The following is a 15,328-nucleotide window of genomic DNA, read 5'->3' on the forward strand; positions in this document are numbered from 1 at the left end:
TCCTCTTTCATATCCTCCTTGCCTTAATTTCCCCAACAATGACATAATTAGCCCATTTAGCTCCAAAAAGACATTATAAGCTCAAAATGGCATAAGAACCTTGGTTAGCTCATTAATATTTTATACTTAGCTTGTTTTCCTCTATGATGACATAATTAGCCCATTTAGCTCCAAAAAGACATAGTTAGCTAATTTAGCTCCAAGAAGAGGAGAAGAGGAGAAATGAAAAGAAGGAAGAAGAAGAAGAAGAAGAAGAGAAGGAGAAGAGAAGGAGAAGGAGAAGAAGAAGAAGGAGGAGAAGAAGAAGAAGAGAAGAAGAAGGAAAAGGAGGAGAAGAAGGAGAAGGAGCCCTCCTTCTTCTCCTTCTTCTTCTCTCCCCCTTCTTATCCTCTTTCTTCTCCTTCTTCTTCTCTTCTTATTTTTTTCTTCTTCTCCTCCTCCTTCTCCTTCTCCTTCCCCTCCTCCTCATCGTCCTCCTCCTCCTTCTTGTTTTTATTCTCCTTGTTCTCTTCTTGCTTCTTCTCTTTCTTCTTCAATTTAGCTTATTTGTCATATATATGTTGTTTTTGTTCTTTTTCTGTCTTTCTTTTTCCCATTTTGCAGATTGGATGTACTACATGCATGGAAGCTGGCATTGATGGAGTGCTTTAGTTCTAGTTTTCATTTGAGTTGATGAACAATGTTGAATTATATGTATATGTATATATGGAAGAACAGTATATGTGGAACTATATGTATATGTATATATATGGATGAAACTTTGTGCTATGAATATGTGTTGTGACCTATATATGTGTTATGAATTATATATGCTATGTATATGTACATGTGTTGTGACCTATATATGTGCTATGTATATGTATATGTGTTGTGAAATAAACAAAAAAAACAAAATTGTGACAATATGGGCTCTTTGCCGTCTGCCAGCTGATGGCAAAGGCCTTTGCCATCAACTGATCGACGGCAAAGGTGCCACGTGGCGCCCAGCTGTGCAACCTGGGCAGCAGCAGCTGGCCATATAGTCTCTTTGCCGTCTGCTTCCTGGGGGGGCGACGGCAAAGAGTGGAGGGGGGAGGTGGAGGCAGACAACAAAGAGTGGAGGGGGGAGGAGGTGGAGGCAGGCGGCAAAGAGTGGAGGGGGGAGGAGGTGGAGGCAGACGGCAAAGAAGAGGGCGAGGCAGACGGCAAAGCCTCCGTTAGCCCCTAATGGAGGCAATGCCTGTCGGCTGCCGTCTCGACTTCTTTGTCGACTGTTCTTATGAAAAGCTGACGGCAAAGCTCTTTGCCATCCTCTTCGGTGAGGCTGACGGCAAAGAAGCTACAATGCCGTCGTAGGCTGACGCAAAAAATTTGCCGACAGGAGTTTTCTTTACCGTCTGTGTATTACTCTTTGCCGTCGGTGGATTACTCTTTGACGTCTGTGATGAAAGACGGTAAAGAAGCTAATTCCTGTAGTGATTCTGTCTAGGGAAAAACTCGATAGGGCCGATAAATATTGGCGGCACCGAATTTGAGTGTTAGGCTTTGGATAGGATATTTATGGGAGAATTTTATGAGGGTTTTGGTGTCTAACTCTAAGCACTTGAGCAACCAGATCATCGTAGATACTTCATCCCCTTCTAATAGTATTGGCTTTCCTATGGACTCAATTGTGGTTTATCACATAGAAGCAAAATGTAGAGTCTTATATCTTGTTGTCAATAGATGTTCCTTGCATCTAGGGATCTCCTCACAATCCTTTGCCAATCCATCCATTGAAATTTTTCTGAAATATACTTGGTAGAATCATTAGTCCAATGAAGTATATGTTGTTATCAATTACCAAAACCACCTAGGGAGAAGTTGTGCTTTCACATGTGTAATTTGATGAGCGGGTATTTTTTTTTCACCAGGTGCCACCCGCCGTAGACTCGGTGGAGTTCCCGAACCCATCTCCTGCGGTGTGGCGCAGGTCTCGGGTGCGGCCTGCATCTACTACACCTCCTGGCAGGCTGTTGGCACCCCCACCCCCGGTCGTGGCCACTTCGGCCGCCTCTTCAGCCACCGCCGCCCATGCGACCACCCCCGCTGCCTCCTCTAGTGTGGTTGCACCCGAGGCTGTTGCGTCCTCTCCAGCCATCTCACTCGCTCACGCTGCAGTTGGCTCCTCGGCGTCGGGCTCGACTCCATCGTTGCCCCATGCATCTACTCCACCAGTTGTGCCTGTGCGGCCTCCCAATATGGTGACCCGTGCTTGTAATGGCATCCACCATCCCAGCATGCGGTACACATCTGGTGAGTATGCCGTTTAGCATGTGTGCCTCCACATGCACTCATCACATGATTCTCACTGGACTCTAGTGAAGCTATTCTTCGATACATACGCGACACCATGAGCTTGGGACTCACTCTGACCGCATCCGCCTCCACCCACATGTTGGAATTATGCCCTAGAGGCAATAATAAATATGGTTATTATTATAATTCCTGTATCAAGATAATAGTTTATTATCCATGCTATATATGTATTGAATGAAGACTCATTTACATGTGTGGATACATAGACAAAACACCGTCCCTAGCATGCCTCTAGTTGGCTAGCCAGTTGGTCAATGATAGTCAGTGTCTTCTGATTATGAACAAGGTGTTGTTGCTTGATAACTGGATCACGTCATTGGGAGAATCACGTGACGGACTAGACCCAAACTAATAGACGTAGCATGTTGATCGTGTCATTTTGTTGCTACTGTTTTCTGCGTGTCAAGTATTTATTCCTATGACCATGAGATCATATAACTCACTGACACCGGAGGAATGCTTTGTGTGTATCAAACGTCGCAACGTAACTGGGTGACTATAAAGATGCTCTACAGGTATCTCCGAAGGTGTTAGTTGAGTTAGTATGGATCAAGACTGGGATTTGTCACTCCGTGTGACGGAGAGGTATCTCGGGGCCCACTCGGTAATACAACATCACACACAAGCCTTGCAAGCAATGTAACTTAGTGTAAGTTGCGGGATCTTGTATTACGAAACGAGTAAAGAGACTTGCCGGTGAACGAGATTGAAATAGGTATGCGGATACTGACGATCGAATCTCGGGCAAGTAACATACCGAAGGACAAAGGGAATGACATACGGGATTATACGAATCCTTGGCACTGAGGTTCAAACGATAAGATCTTCGTAGAATATGTAGGATCCAATATGGGCATCCAGGTCCCGCTATTGGATATTGACCGAGGAGTCTCTCGGGTCATGTCTACATAGTTCTCGAACCCGCAGGGTCTGCACACTTAAGGTTCGACGTTGTTTTATGCGTATTTGAGTTATATGGTTGGTTACCGAATGTTGTTCGGAGTCCCGGATGAGATCACGGATGTCACGAGGGTTTCCGGAATGGTCCGGAAACGAAGATTGATATATAGGATGACCTCATTTGATTATCGGAAGGTTTTCGGAGTTACCGGGAATGTACCGGGAATGACGAATGGGTTCCGGGAGTTCACCGGGGGGGCAACCCACCCCGGGGAAGCCCATAGGCCTTGGGGGAGACACACCAGCCCTTAGTGGGCTGGTGGGACAGCCCACAAGTGCCCTATGCGCCAAGGAGAAGAAAATCAAGAGAGAAAGAAAAAAAAGGAGGAGGTGGGAAGGAAGGGGGACTCCCTCCCACCAAACCTAGTCCAACTCGGTTTGGGGGGGGGGAGAGTCCTCCCCCTTGGACTCGGCCGACCCCCTTGGGGCTCCTTGAGCCCCAAGTCAAGGCCCCCTCCCTCCCACCTATATATACGGAGGTTTTAGGGCTGATTTGAGACGACTTTTTCACGGCAGCCCGACCACATATCTCCACAGTTTTTCCTCTAGATCGCGTTTCTGCGGAGCTCGGGCGGAGCCCTGCTGAGACAAGGTCATCACCAACCTCCGGAGCGCCGTCACGCTGCCGGAGAACTCTTCTACCTCTCCGTCTCTCTTGCTGGATCAAGAAGGCCGAGATCATCGTCGAGCTGTACGTGTGCTGAACGCGGAGGTGCCGTCCGTTCGGTACTAGATCGTGGGACTGATCGCGGGATTGTTCGCGGGGCGGGTCGAGGGACGTGAGGACGTTCCACTACATCAACCGCGTTCTCTAACACTTCTGTTGTACGGTCTACAAGGGTACGTAGATCACTCATCCCCTCTCGTAGATGGACATCACCATGATAGGTCTTCGTGCGCGTAGGAAATTTTTTGTTTCCCATGCGACGTTCCCCAACAGTGGCATCATGAGCTAGGTTCATGCGTAGATGTCTTCTCGAGTAGAACACAAAAGTCTTTGTGGGCAGTGATGTGCGTTTTGCTGCCCTCCTTAGTCTTTTCTTGATTCCGCGGTATTGTTGGATTGAAGCGGCTTGGACCGACATTACTCGTACGCTTACGAGAGACTGGTTTCATCGTTACGAGTAACCCCCTTTGCTCAAAGATGACTGGCAAGTGTCGGTTTCTCCAACTTTAGTTGAATAGGATTTGACCGAGGAGGTCCTTGGATGAGGTTAAATAGCAACTCATATATCTCCGTTGTGGTGTTTGCGTAAGTAAGATGCGATCCTACTAGATACCCTTGGTCACCACGTAAAACATGCAACAACAAAATTAGAGGACGTTTAACTTGTTTTTGCAGGGTATGATTGTGATGTGATATGGCCAACGATGTGATGTGATATATTGGATGTATGAGATGATCATGTTGTAATAGAAATATCGACTTGCACGTCGATGGTACGGCAACCGGCAGGAGCCATAGGGTTGTCTTTATACTAACGTTTGTGCTTGCAGATGCGTTTACTATTTTGCTAGGATGTAGCTTTAGTAGTAATAGCATAAGTAGCACGACAACCCTGATGGCAACACGTTGATGGATGATCATGGTGTGGCGCCGGTGACAAGAAGATTGTGTCGGTGCTTTGGTGATGGAGATCAAGAAGCACGTGATGATGGCCATATCATGTCACTTATGAATTGCATGTGATGTTAATCCTTTTATGCACCTTATCTTGCTTAGAACGACGGTAGCATTATGAGGTGATCTCTCACTAAAATTTCAAGACGAAATTGTGTTCTCCTCGACTGTGCACCGTTGCTACAGTTCGTCGTTTCGAGACACCACGTGATGATCGGGTGTGATAGACTCAACGTTCACATACAACGGGTGCAAAACAGTTGCGCACGCGGAACACTCGGGTTAAGCTTGACGAGCCTAGCATGTGCAGACATGGCCTCGGAACACATGAGACCGAAAGGTCGATCATGAATCATATAGTTGATATGATTAGCATAGGGATGCTTACCACTGAAACTATACTCAACTCACGTGATGATCGGACTTGGGATAGTGTAAGTGGATCATGAACCACTCAAATGACCAGAGAGATGTACTTTTTGAGTGGGAGTTTAGCAAATAATTTGATTAAGTTGAACTCTAATTATCTTGAACATAGTCTAAGTCCACTTTGAATATATTTGTGTTGTAGATCATGGCTCACGCGACAGTCATCCTGAATTTTAATACATTCCTAGAGAAAGGTAAGTTGAAAGATGATGGAAGCAACTTTGTAGACTGGGCTCGTAATCTTAAGCTAATCTTACAAGCTGGGAAGAAGGATTATGTCCTTAATGCTGCGCTAGGAGATGAACCACCCGCTACGGCTGATCAGGATGTTAAGAACGATTGGTTAGCACGTAAGGAGGACTACTCAATAGTTCAATGTGCAGTCTTGTATGGCTTAGAACCGGGACTTCAACATCGCTTTGAGCGTCATGGAGCATTTGAGATGTTCCAGGAGTTGGAGTTTATCTTTCAGAAGAACGCCCGGATCGAGAGGTATGAGACCTCCGATAAATTCTATGCTTGCAAGATGGAGGAAAACTCGTCTGTTAGTGAACATGTGCTCAAAATGTCTGGGTACTCAAACCGTCTAGCTGAACTGGGGATTGAACTCCCGCAAGAAGCTATCACTGACAGAATCCTTCAATCACTGCCGCCAAGCTACAAAGACTTTGTGTTGAACTACAACATGCAAGGGATGAACAAGTCTCCCGGCGAGTTGTTTGCGATGTTGAAAGTCGCAGAGTCTAAACTCCGTAAAGAGCATCAAGTGTTGATGGTAAATAAGACCACTAGTTTCAAGAGAAACGGCAAAGGCAAGAAGGGCAATTCGAAGAAGAGCGGCAAGCCTGTTGCCAATCCGCCGAAGAAACCCAAAGCTGTACCTAAGCCTGAAACGGAGTGTTTCTATTGCAAGGGTATGGGTCACTGGAAGCGCAATTGCCCCAAGTATCTGGCAGATAAGAAGGCGGGCAAAGAAAAATCAGGTATATTTGATATACATGTTATTGATGTGTACTTAACCGGCTCTCGTAGTAGTGCCTGGGTATTCGATACCGGTTCTGTTGCTCATATTTGCAACTCGAAGCAGGAACTGCAGAATAGATGAAGGCTGGCGAAAGACGAAGTGACGATGCGCGTAGGAAATGGTTCCAAGGTTGATGCAATCGCCGTCGGCACAGTGTCACTTCAGCTACCATCGGGATTAGTGATGAACTTAAATCATTGTTATTTAGTGCCTGCGTTGAGCATGAACATTATATCTGGATCTTGTTTATTGCGAGATGGTTACTCTTTTAAGTCTGAGAATAATGGTTGTTCTATTTCTATGAGTAACATCTTTTATGGTCATGCACCGAATGTGAGAGGATTGTTCATATTGAATCTTGATAGCGATACGCATATACATAACATTGAGACCAAAAGAGTTAGAGTAAACAATGATAGCGCCATATTTTTGTGGCACTGCCGCTTGGGTCATATTGGTGTAAAGCGCATGAAGAAACTCCATGCTGATGGGCTTTTGGAGTCACTTGACTTTGATTCACTTGACACGTGCGAACCATGCCTCATGGGCAAGATGACTAAGACTCCGTTCTCCGGAACAATGGAGCGTGCAAGTGACTTATTGGAAATCATACATACCGATGTGTGTGGTCCAATGAGCGTGGAGGCACGCGGCGGATATCGTTATTTTCTCACCTTCACTGACGATTTAAGTAGATATGGTTATGTCTACTTGATGAAGCACAAGTCTGAAACATTTGAAAAGTTCAAGCAATTTCAGAGTGAAGTGGAAAATCATCGTAACAAGAAGATCAAGTTCCTACGGTCTGATCGTGGGGGTGAATATCTGAGTTTCGAGTTTGGTGCTCACTTAAGACAATGTGGAATTGTTTCACAGTTAACACCGCCTGGAACACCACAGCGTAATGGTGTGTCCGAACGTCAATCGTACTTTATTAGAGATGGTGCGATCTGTGATGTCTCTTACTGATTTGTCGTTATCATTTTGGGGTTATGCATTAGAAACAGCTGCATTCACTTTAAATAGGGCACCATCAAAATCCGTTGAGACGACACCATACGAACTGTGGTATAGCAAGAGGCCAAAGTTGTCGTTTCCTAAAGTTTGGGGATGTGATGCTTATGTCAAAAAGCTTCAGCCTGAAAAGCTGGAACCCAAAGCGGAAAAGTGCGTCTTCATAGGTTACCCAAAAGAGACAGTTGGGTACACCTTCTATCTCAAATCCGAGGGCAAAGTGTTTGTTGCTAAGAACGGAGCTTTTCTCGAGAAGGAGTTTCTCTCGAGAGAATTGAGTGGGAGGAAGATAGAACTTGACGAGGTTGTCGAACCTCTCATCCCTCTGGATGGTGGCGCAGGGCAAGGGGAAACCTCTGTCGTTGCGACGCCGGTTGAGGAGGAAGTTAATGATGATGATCATGAAACTCCAGTTCAAGTTTCTGTTGAACCACGCAGGTCGACGAGATCACGCGCTGCTCCAGAGTGGTACGATAATCCCGTATTATCAATCATGTTGTTGGACAACAATGAATCTGCAAATTATGAAGAAGCAATGGTGGGCCCAGATTCCAACAAATGGCTAGAAGCCATGAAATCCGAGATAGGATCCATGTATGAGAACAAAGTGTGGACTTTGGAGATACTACCTGAGGGCCGCAAGCTATTCAGAATAAATGGATCTTTAAGAAGAAGACGGACGCTGACGGTAATGTGACCGTTTATAAAGCTCGACTTGTGGCATAGGGTTTTTCACAAGTTCCAGGAGTTGACTACGATGAGACTTTCTCACCCGTAGCGATGCTTAAGTCCGTCAGAATCATGTTAGCAATAGCTGCATTTTTCGATTATGAAATCTGGCAGATGGATGTCAAAACGGCGTTCCTTAACGGTTTCCTTAAGGAAGAGTTGTATATGATGCAACCCGAAGGTTTTGTCGATCCTAAGAATGCTAACAAGGTGTGCAAGCTCCAGCGATCCATTTATGGACTGGTGCAAGCATCTCGGAGTTGGAACAAACGCTTTGATGAGGTGATCAAAGCATTTGGGTTTATACAAGTGGTTGGAGAATCTTGTATTTACAAGAAAGTGAGTGGGAGCTCTGTGGCGTTTCTAATATTATATGTGGATGACATATTACTGACTGGAAACAACGTAGAATTTTTGGAGAGCATAAAAGGTTACTTGAATAAAAGTTTCTCTATGAAGGACCTAGGAGAAGCTGCTTACATTCTAGGCATTAAGATCTATAGGGATAGATCAAAACGCCTGATAGGACTTTCACAAAGCACATACCTTGATAAAGTTTTGAAGAGGTTCAAAATGGAACAGTCCAAGAAAGGGTTCTTGCCAGTTTTACAAGGTACGAGATTGAGTAAGACTCAGTGCCCAGCAACTGATGAAGATAGAGAGCATATGCGCTCCGTCCCCTATGCTTCAGCCATAGGTTCTATCATGTATGCGATGCTGTGCACTAGACCGGATGTTAGCCTGGCCATAAGTATGGCAGGTAGGTTCCAGAGTAATCCAGGAGTGGATCACTGGACAGCGGTCAAGAATATCCTGAAGTACCTGAAAAGGACTAAGGAGATGTTTCTCGTGTATGGAGGTGACGAAGAGCTCGCCGTAAAAGGTTACGTCGATGCAAGCTTTGACACAGATCCGGACGACTCTAAGTCGCAAACCGGATACGTATTTATTCTTAATGGGGGTGCAGTAAGCTGGTGCAGTTCCAAGCAAAGCGTCGTAGCAGATTCTACATGTGAAGCGGAGTACATGGCTGCCTCGGAGGCGGCTAAGGAGGGTGTCTGGATGAAGCAGTTCATGACGGATCTTGGAGTGGTGCCAAGTGCACTGGATCCAATAACCTTGTTCTGTGACAACACGGGTGCCATTGCCTTAGCAAAGGAACCACGGTTTCACAAGAAGACCAGACACATCAAACGACGCTTCAACCTCATCCGCGACTACGTCGAGGAAGAGGACGTAAATATATGCAAAGTGCACACGGATCTGAATGTAGCAGACCCGCTGACTAAACCTCTTCCACGGCCAAAACATGATCGACACCAGAACTGTATGGGTGTTAGATTTATTACAATGTAATTCACATGGTGATGTGAGGGCTGGATTATTGACTCTAGTGCAAGTGGGAGACTGTTGGAATTATGCCCTAGAGGCAATAATAAATATGGTTATTATTATAATTCCTGTATCAAGATAATAGTTTATTATCCATGCTATAATTGTATTGAATGAAGACTCATTTACATGTGTGGATACATAGACAAAACACCGTCCCTAGCATGCCTCTAGTTGGCTAGCCAGTTGGTCAATGATAGTCAGTGTCTTCTGATTATGAACAAGGTGTTGTTGCTTGATAACTGGATGACGTCATTGGGAGAATCATGTGATGGACTAGACCCAAACTAATAGACGTAGCATGTTGATCGTGTCATTTTGTTGCTACTGTTTTCTGCGTGTCAAGTATTTATTCCTATGACCATGAGATCATATAACTCACTGACACCGGAGGAATGCTTTGTGTGTATCAAACGTCGCAACGTAACTGGGTGACTATAAAGATGCTCTACAGGTATCTCCGAAGGTGTTAGTTGAGTTAGTATGGATCAAGACTGGGATTTGTCACTCCGTGTGACGGAGAGGTATCTCGGGGCCCACTCGGTAATACAACATCACACACAAGCCTTGCAAGCAATGTAACTTAGTGTAAGTTGCGGGATCTTGTATTACGAAACAAGTAAAGAGACTTGCCGGTGAACGAGATTGAAATAGGTATGCGGATACTGACGATCGAATCTCGGGCAAGTAACATACCGAAGGACAAAGGGAATGACATACGGGATTATACGAATCCTTGGCACTGAGGTTCAAACGATAAGATCTTCGTAGAATATGTAGGATCCAATATGGGCATCCAGGTCCCGCTATTGGATATTGACCGAGGAGTCTCTCGGGTCATGTCTACATAGTTCTCGAACTCGCAGGGTCTGCACACTTAAGGTTCGACGTTGTTTTATGCGTATTTGAGTTATATGGTTGGTTACCGAATGTTGTTCGGAGTCCCGGATGAGATCACGGACGTCACGAGGGTTTCCGGAATGGTCCGGAAACGAAGATTGATATATAGGATGACCTCATTTGATTACCGGAAGGTTTTCGGAGTTACCGGGAATGTACCGGGAATGACGAATGGGTTCCGGGAGTTCACCGGGGGGGGCAACCCACCCCGGGGAAGCCCATAGGCCTTGGGGGAGACACACCAGCCCTTAGTGGGCTGGTGGGACAGCCCACAAGTGCCCTATGCGCCAAGGAGAAGAAAATCAAGAGAGAAAGAAAAAAAAAGGAGGAGGTGGTAAGGAAGGGGGACTCCCTCCCACCAAACCTAGTCCAACTCGGTTTGGGGGGGGGGGGGGGAGAGTCCTCCCCCTTGGACTCGGCCGACCCCCTTGGGGCTCCTTGAGCCCCAAGGCAAGGCCCCCTCCCTCCCACCTATATATACGGAGGTTTTAGGGCTGATTTGAGACGACTTTTTCACGGCAGCCCGACCACATATCTCCACGATTTTTCCTCTAGATCGCGTTTCTGCGGAGCTCGGGCGGAGCCGTGCTGAGACAAGGTCATCACCAACCTCCGGAGCGCCGTCACGCTGTCGGAGAACTCTTCTACCTCTCCGTCTCTCTTGCTGGATCAAGAAGGCCGAGATCATCGTCGAGCTGTACGTGTGCTGAACGCGGAGGTGCCGTCCGTTCGGTACTAGATAGCGGGACTGATCGCGGGATTGTTCGCGGGGCGGATCGAGGGACGTGAGGACGTTCCACTACATCAACCGCGTTCTCTAACGCTTCTGCTGTACGGTCTACAAGGGTACGTAGATCACTCATCCCCTCTCGTAGATGGACATCACCATCATAGGTCTTCGTGCGCGTAGGAAATTTTTTGTTTCCCATGCGACGTTCCCCAACACCACATTGTTGCCTACTCCGATGCCGACTGGAATGGTTGTCCAAACACGCGTCGTTCTACATTAGGCTACTGTGTCTACCTCGGGCCCTCGCTGATTTCGTGGTTGTCCAAGCGACAACCCATGGTGTCTCGCTCGATTGTTGAGCGGGAGTATCGTGACGTGGCTAATATTGTGGCTGAGTGTTCCTAGCTTCCCCAGTTGCTCCAGGAGTTGCTTTGTGATATTCACAAGGCAACGATCGTCTACTACAACAACGTCTCCGCCGTCTAGCTATCCGCCAATCCTATCAGCATTGACGAAAAAGCAGATTGCGCTCGACATTCACTTCGTTCGTGAACAGGTGGCCCTTGGACGTGTTCAGGTTCTTCACGTACCAACCGCTGAGCAGTTCGCTGATGTTATGACCAAGGGACTACCGACATCTGTCTTTGAGGAGTTTCTGTCCAGTCTCTACGTCTTCGTTGACGCTTCGACTCGGGGGCGGGGGGGGGGGAGGGGGTTGAACTTACATTGTCTTGTGTACGTGTATATGACTAGGGTCTTGTATTTGTACCATCCTACCTCCTCTCCCCCTTCCGTATATGTGTATGTCTTGAAAGACAAGCAGAGGCCGGTCCACCATGTATCTATATATGTGCATCATGCACACGATCAATGAATTATCGATGCATGCAAACCCTTCTCTCCAAAAAAAAAAAACTAAGAGAGCGAAATGTCAAATGTTCCTAAAGCAAAGAAACTACCAGAGAAGATTCATGTTGGAGAAGAGTACAACCAAGAAGGACAAGAGAGCTCCATGAGTGGACAAAACTGATGAACGGATGAACAATATATTTCTGTTTGAAAAAATAAGATAGTCTTTGAGAGAGAATTGAACTGGTCAATTTTCACAAGCTTACAAACCATGTAAGCACGCTGCACCAGCCCATCAGAGACTCAGTTGAACACGGCTCACTTGGCCCACTAGATATCCAGTTGAGCACGGCTCACTTGGCCCAGTAGAGACCCAGTTGAACGCGGCTTACTTGGACCGGTGTAGCCCGACTCAATTTCTATCGGTGTTCACTTTTGTCCCTGGCCATGAGCCTGAGCCGACTACAAGCAAGCTTTGGAACGACGGGTCCACTGCCCAGGGACGAGCCGGAACAAGACGGGCCCGTCTCTTCTTCGATTCGATCCATACCCCTCCCCCCCCCCACCCACTAACCCTACCCCCATGTCCGACGGCGGCGCCGGCGAGCCCGGGGCCGGCGGCTCGGAGCCGGTGTGCAACTTTGTTCGGAAGCCGCCGAAGAATATTCGGAAGCGTCCCGCCGCGTCCGTCGGCTCCGACGACGAAGAAGGTAGCGGCGGCGACGATTCCGGGGCCATCGCTGCGGCGCGATCTAAGAAGCCGCCGTCTACTACCAGCAAGCTCTTCTTCTCCTCCGCCGACAACTCACACGAGCCCCGCCGTTTCCAGTTCGAGTCGTCCAGGACGATTCAGTCCTCCACCGACAGCCGCGCCACTGCGACGCTGGAGACGGAGACTGCGTACGACCGTGATGCGCGCGCCATCCGCGAGCGACAGCTCAAGCAGGCCGAGGAGTCCCTCAAGAAGAACCCCTCGGCCTCCTCCTCCACCGGGGAGCTCTACAAGGGGATCCACGGCTACACGGATCACAAGGCCGGCTTCCGGCGGGAGCACACGGTTTCCGGAGAGAAGGCTGGTGGCGCGCACGGCCCCCTGCGGGCGTCAGCGCACATACGTCTCTCGACGCGGTTCGACTACCAACCCGACATCTGCAAGGATTATAAGGAGACCGGCTATTGTGGCTACGGCGATTCCTGCAAGTTCATGCACGACAGAGGTGACTACAAGTCTGGGTGGCAGCTCGAGAGGGAGTGGGACGAGGCCGAGAAAGCCCGCAAACGGCGCATAGCGATGCGTGAGTTGGATGGTAGTGATGGCGAGGCAGAAGAGGAAGACAGCGACGACGAGGAGGCACTGCCCTTTGCCTGCTTCATATGCAGGGAACCCTTTGTTGACCCGGTGGTCACAAAATGCAAGCATTATTTCTGCGAGCATTGCGCATTAAAGGTACCCTGCAATTTGTTCTGATTTTGTGCTGATAATTATGCCTACTCATCTATGCAATCAATAAGTTTGTCGTACTGAAAATCTAGGTTATTTGCTTAGCTAGGCTAACAGTTTGTCATATATATACAGAGAGATGAAACAAGGAACCATGATTGTTTGAGTTTGAGCCATGAACTATTGAAACATTAGCACTTGCACACGAGTTTAATTCTGGAAATATTGCAGATTCAGCCCAGATAAATATGAACTTGCCCTATATTACATAAAGCACCATATGATTATGGATCCATGGCAGTGTGGTGGAAACAAATTTCTGTGTCCATACTAGCTGATTGTTTTTTTTTTGGACTAGCTGAATGATTTGTTGGTTCAAGCGTCAGCCATATGGCCCATATAGCATGCAGCACTGCGTTACATTTAGAATGTCAAGTCCAAGTAGATACAATTTGATATGTGAGTTCTTATAAATTCGTTTTCATATCTGTATTTAGCTGCGCGATATGAATGTTTTTAGTTGAAATATTAGTTCAGATAGTACCATGCATGGCTGCTTAATAATTGAAATGTAACTTGGAACCATGATTGTTTGAGTTCGAACCATGGACTATTGAAAAACATTAGTACTTGCACAAGACTTATAATTCTGGAAATATTGCGAATTCCTCCCAACTATATATGAACTTGCCATGTTGCATAAAGCGACATATGATTATGGATATATGGCAGTGTGGTGGAAACAATTTCTTCGTCCATATTAGCTGAATGTTTTGTTGGTTCAAGCTTCAGCCATATGTAGCATGCAGCACTGCATTACATTTAGACTGTCAAATCCAAGATGATATTTGATTTGTGAGGTCTTAGAAATTCTCCTTACTATCTATATTTAGCTGTGTGATATGAATATTTTTATTGAAATATTAGTTCAGACAGAGAGTACCAAGCATGGCCGCTTAATAATTGAGGTATTAGTCGCTTGGTGCGCCTTTTCTGTTGGAGTTAAAGAGCTTGATTTGATTGCGTAGGACTATCTTACGGCCTGTCCTGTGTGCAAATAATAAATTAGTTGTACAGAGAGGTGATTCAAAGGGAATATGGAAAATATACTTGAGAATTGATAAGTTTTTTCCTTTTATATGGAGGATGTGCATTCACAGAGCTTGCATAGTTAGATGACTTATTCGCTAGTCTCTACATGCTAGGAAGTGCATCCACAGAGCTTGCATAGTTAGTCCAAATCTATAGAGAATGTGAGCAAGGAGTCTAGGAGCGTAAATTCTGCAGACAACCTGCTACATACAATTGGATGCCACGTGGCACAAGTGCATGGATCAATTGTAGTCTTTTGTGTACAACATTCTAGGGTTTATTTAATCCACATGGAAACTGACTAACAAAAACATTAGGTGTTTTTCTTACGGAATTTCATCTAGCTACTCGAGAGTTACCGAGTAATTGTACAAAGAAAACAACTCTAGAGGTTTCATAGTTCCCAGCTGATGATTGTTGCTTATATTGCAACTAAGTTCTGACCATCTGGCATCTGTTGATTTCAGCATCACTCGAAGAACAAGAAGTGCTTTGTCTGCAATAAACCGACGCTTGGCATCTTCAATGCGGCGCAGGAGATCCGGAAGAAGATTGCCCAGGACAAGAAGCAGCAGGACCTTTGATGACTGTTGCACAATGTAGTAGCTTGTATCATGGAGGATAGCTTCTCTTCTGTTATTGTATTGTTTGAAATGAGGGGGAAATATCCAGGAATCAGTTTTGTTTCTTTAGCTCTGTACTAGATCCTACTTACCATTAGCCACCAAAATCTCAGCTTCTTGTCGCATTGCAGAAGCTTGTTTCATCATTTCGAGCTGGTACTGAATGGATGTGGGTCTTCAAGTGTCA

At 46.4% G+C, this 15,328-nt stretch overlaps 1 protein-coding gene across 1 annotated transcript; it reads left to right on the forward strand.

Annotated features, from left to right (window-relative positions):
* Positions 1–12,454: 12,454 nt before the first annotated feature.
* LOC123449135 (zinc finger CCCH domain-containing protein 15) lies at positions 12,455–15,328 on the forward strand. The gene is made up of 2 exons (XM_045126233.1): positions 12,455–13,432; positions 14,986–15,328. Exons 1-2 carry the CDS (start codon positions 12,569–12,571, stop codon positions 15,100–15,102), a joined length of 981 nt encoding a protein of 326 aa, XP_044982168.1. The 5' UTR covers positions 12,455–12,568; the 3' UTR covers positions 15,103–15,328.

This window comes from Hordeum vulgare, chromosome 4H (assembly GCF_904849725.1).
Source record: "Hordeum vulgare subsp. vulgare chromosome 4H, MorexV3_pseudomolecules_assembly, whole genome shotgun sequence".
Taxonomy (NCBI): domain Eukaryota; kingdom Viridiplantae; phylum Streptophyta; class Magnoliopsida; order Poales; family Poaceae; genus Hordeum; species Hordeum vulgare.

Excerpts from the sequence above, each read along its gene's own strand:
- LOC123449135 (XM_045126233.1), top strand. The coding sequence starts at position 12,569 with ATGTCCGACGGCGGCGCCGGCGAGCCCGGGGCCGGCGGCTCGGAGCCG. Across the intron at positions 13,433-14,985 it reads GCGAGCATTGCGCATTAAAG|CATCACTCGAAGAACAAGAA; the intron begins GTACCCTGCAAT and ends TGTTGATTTCAG.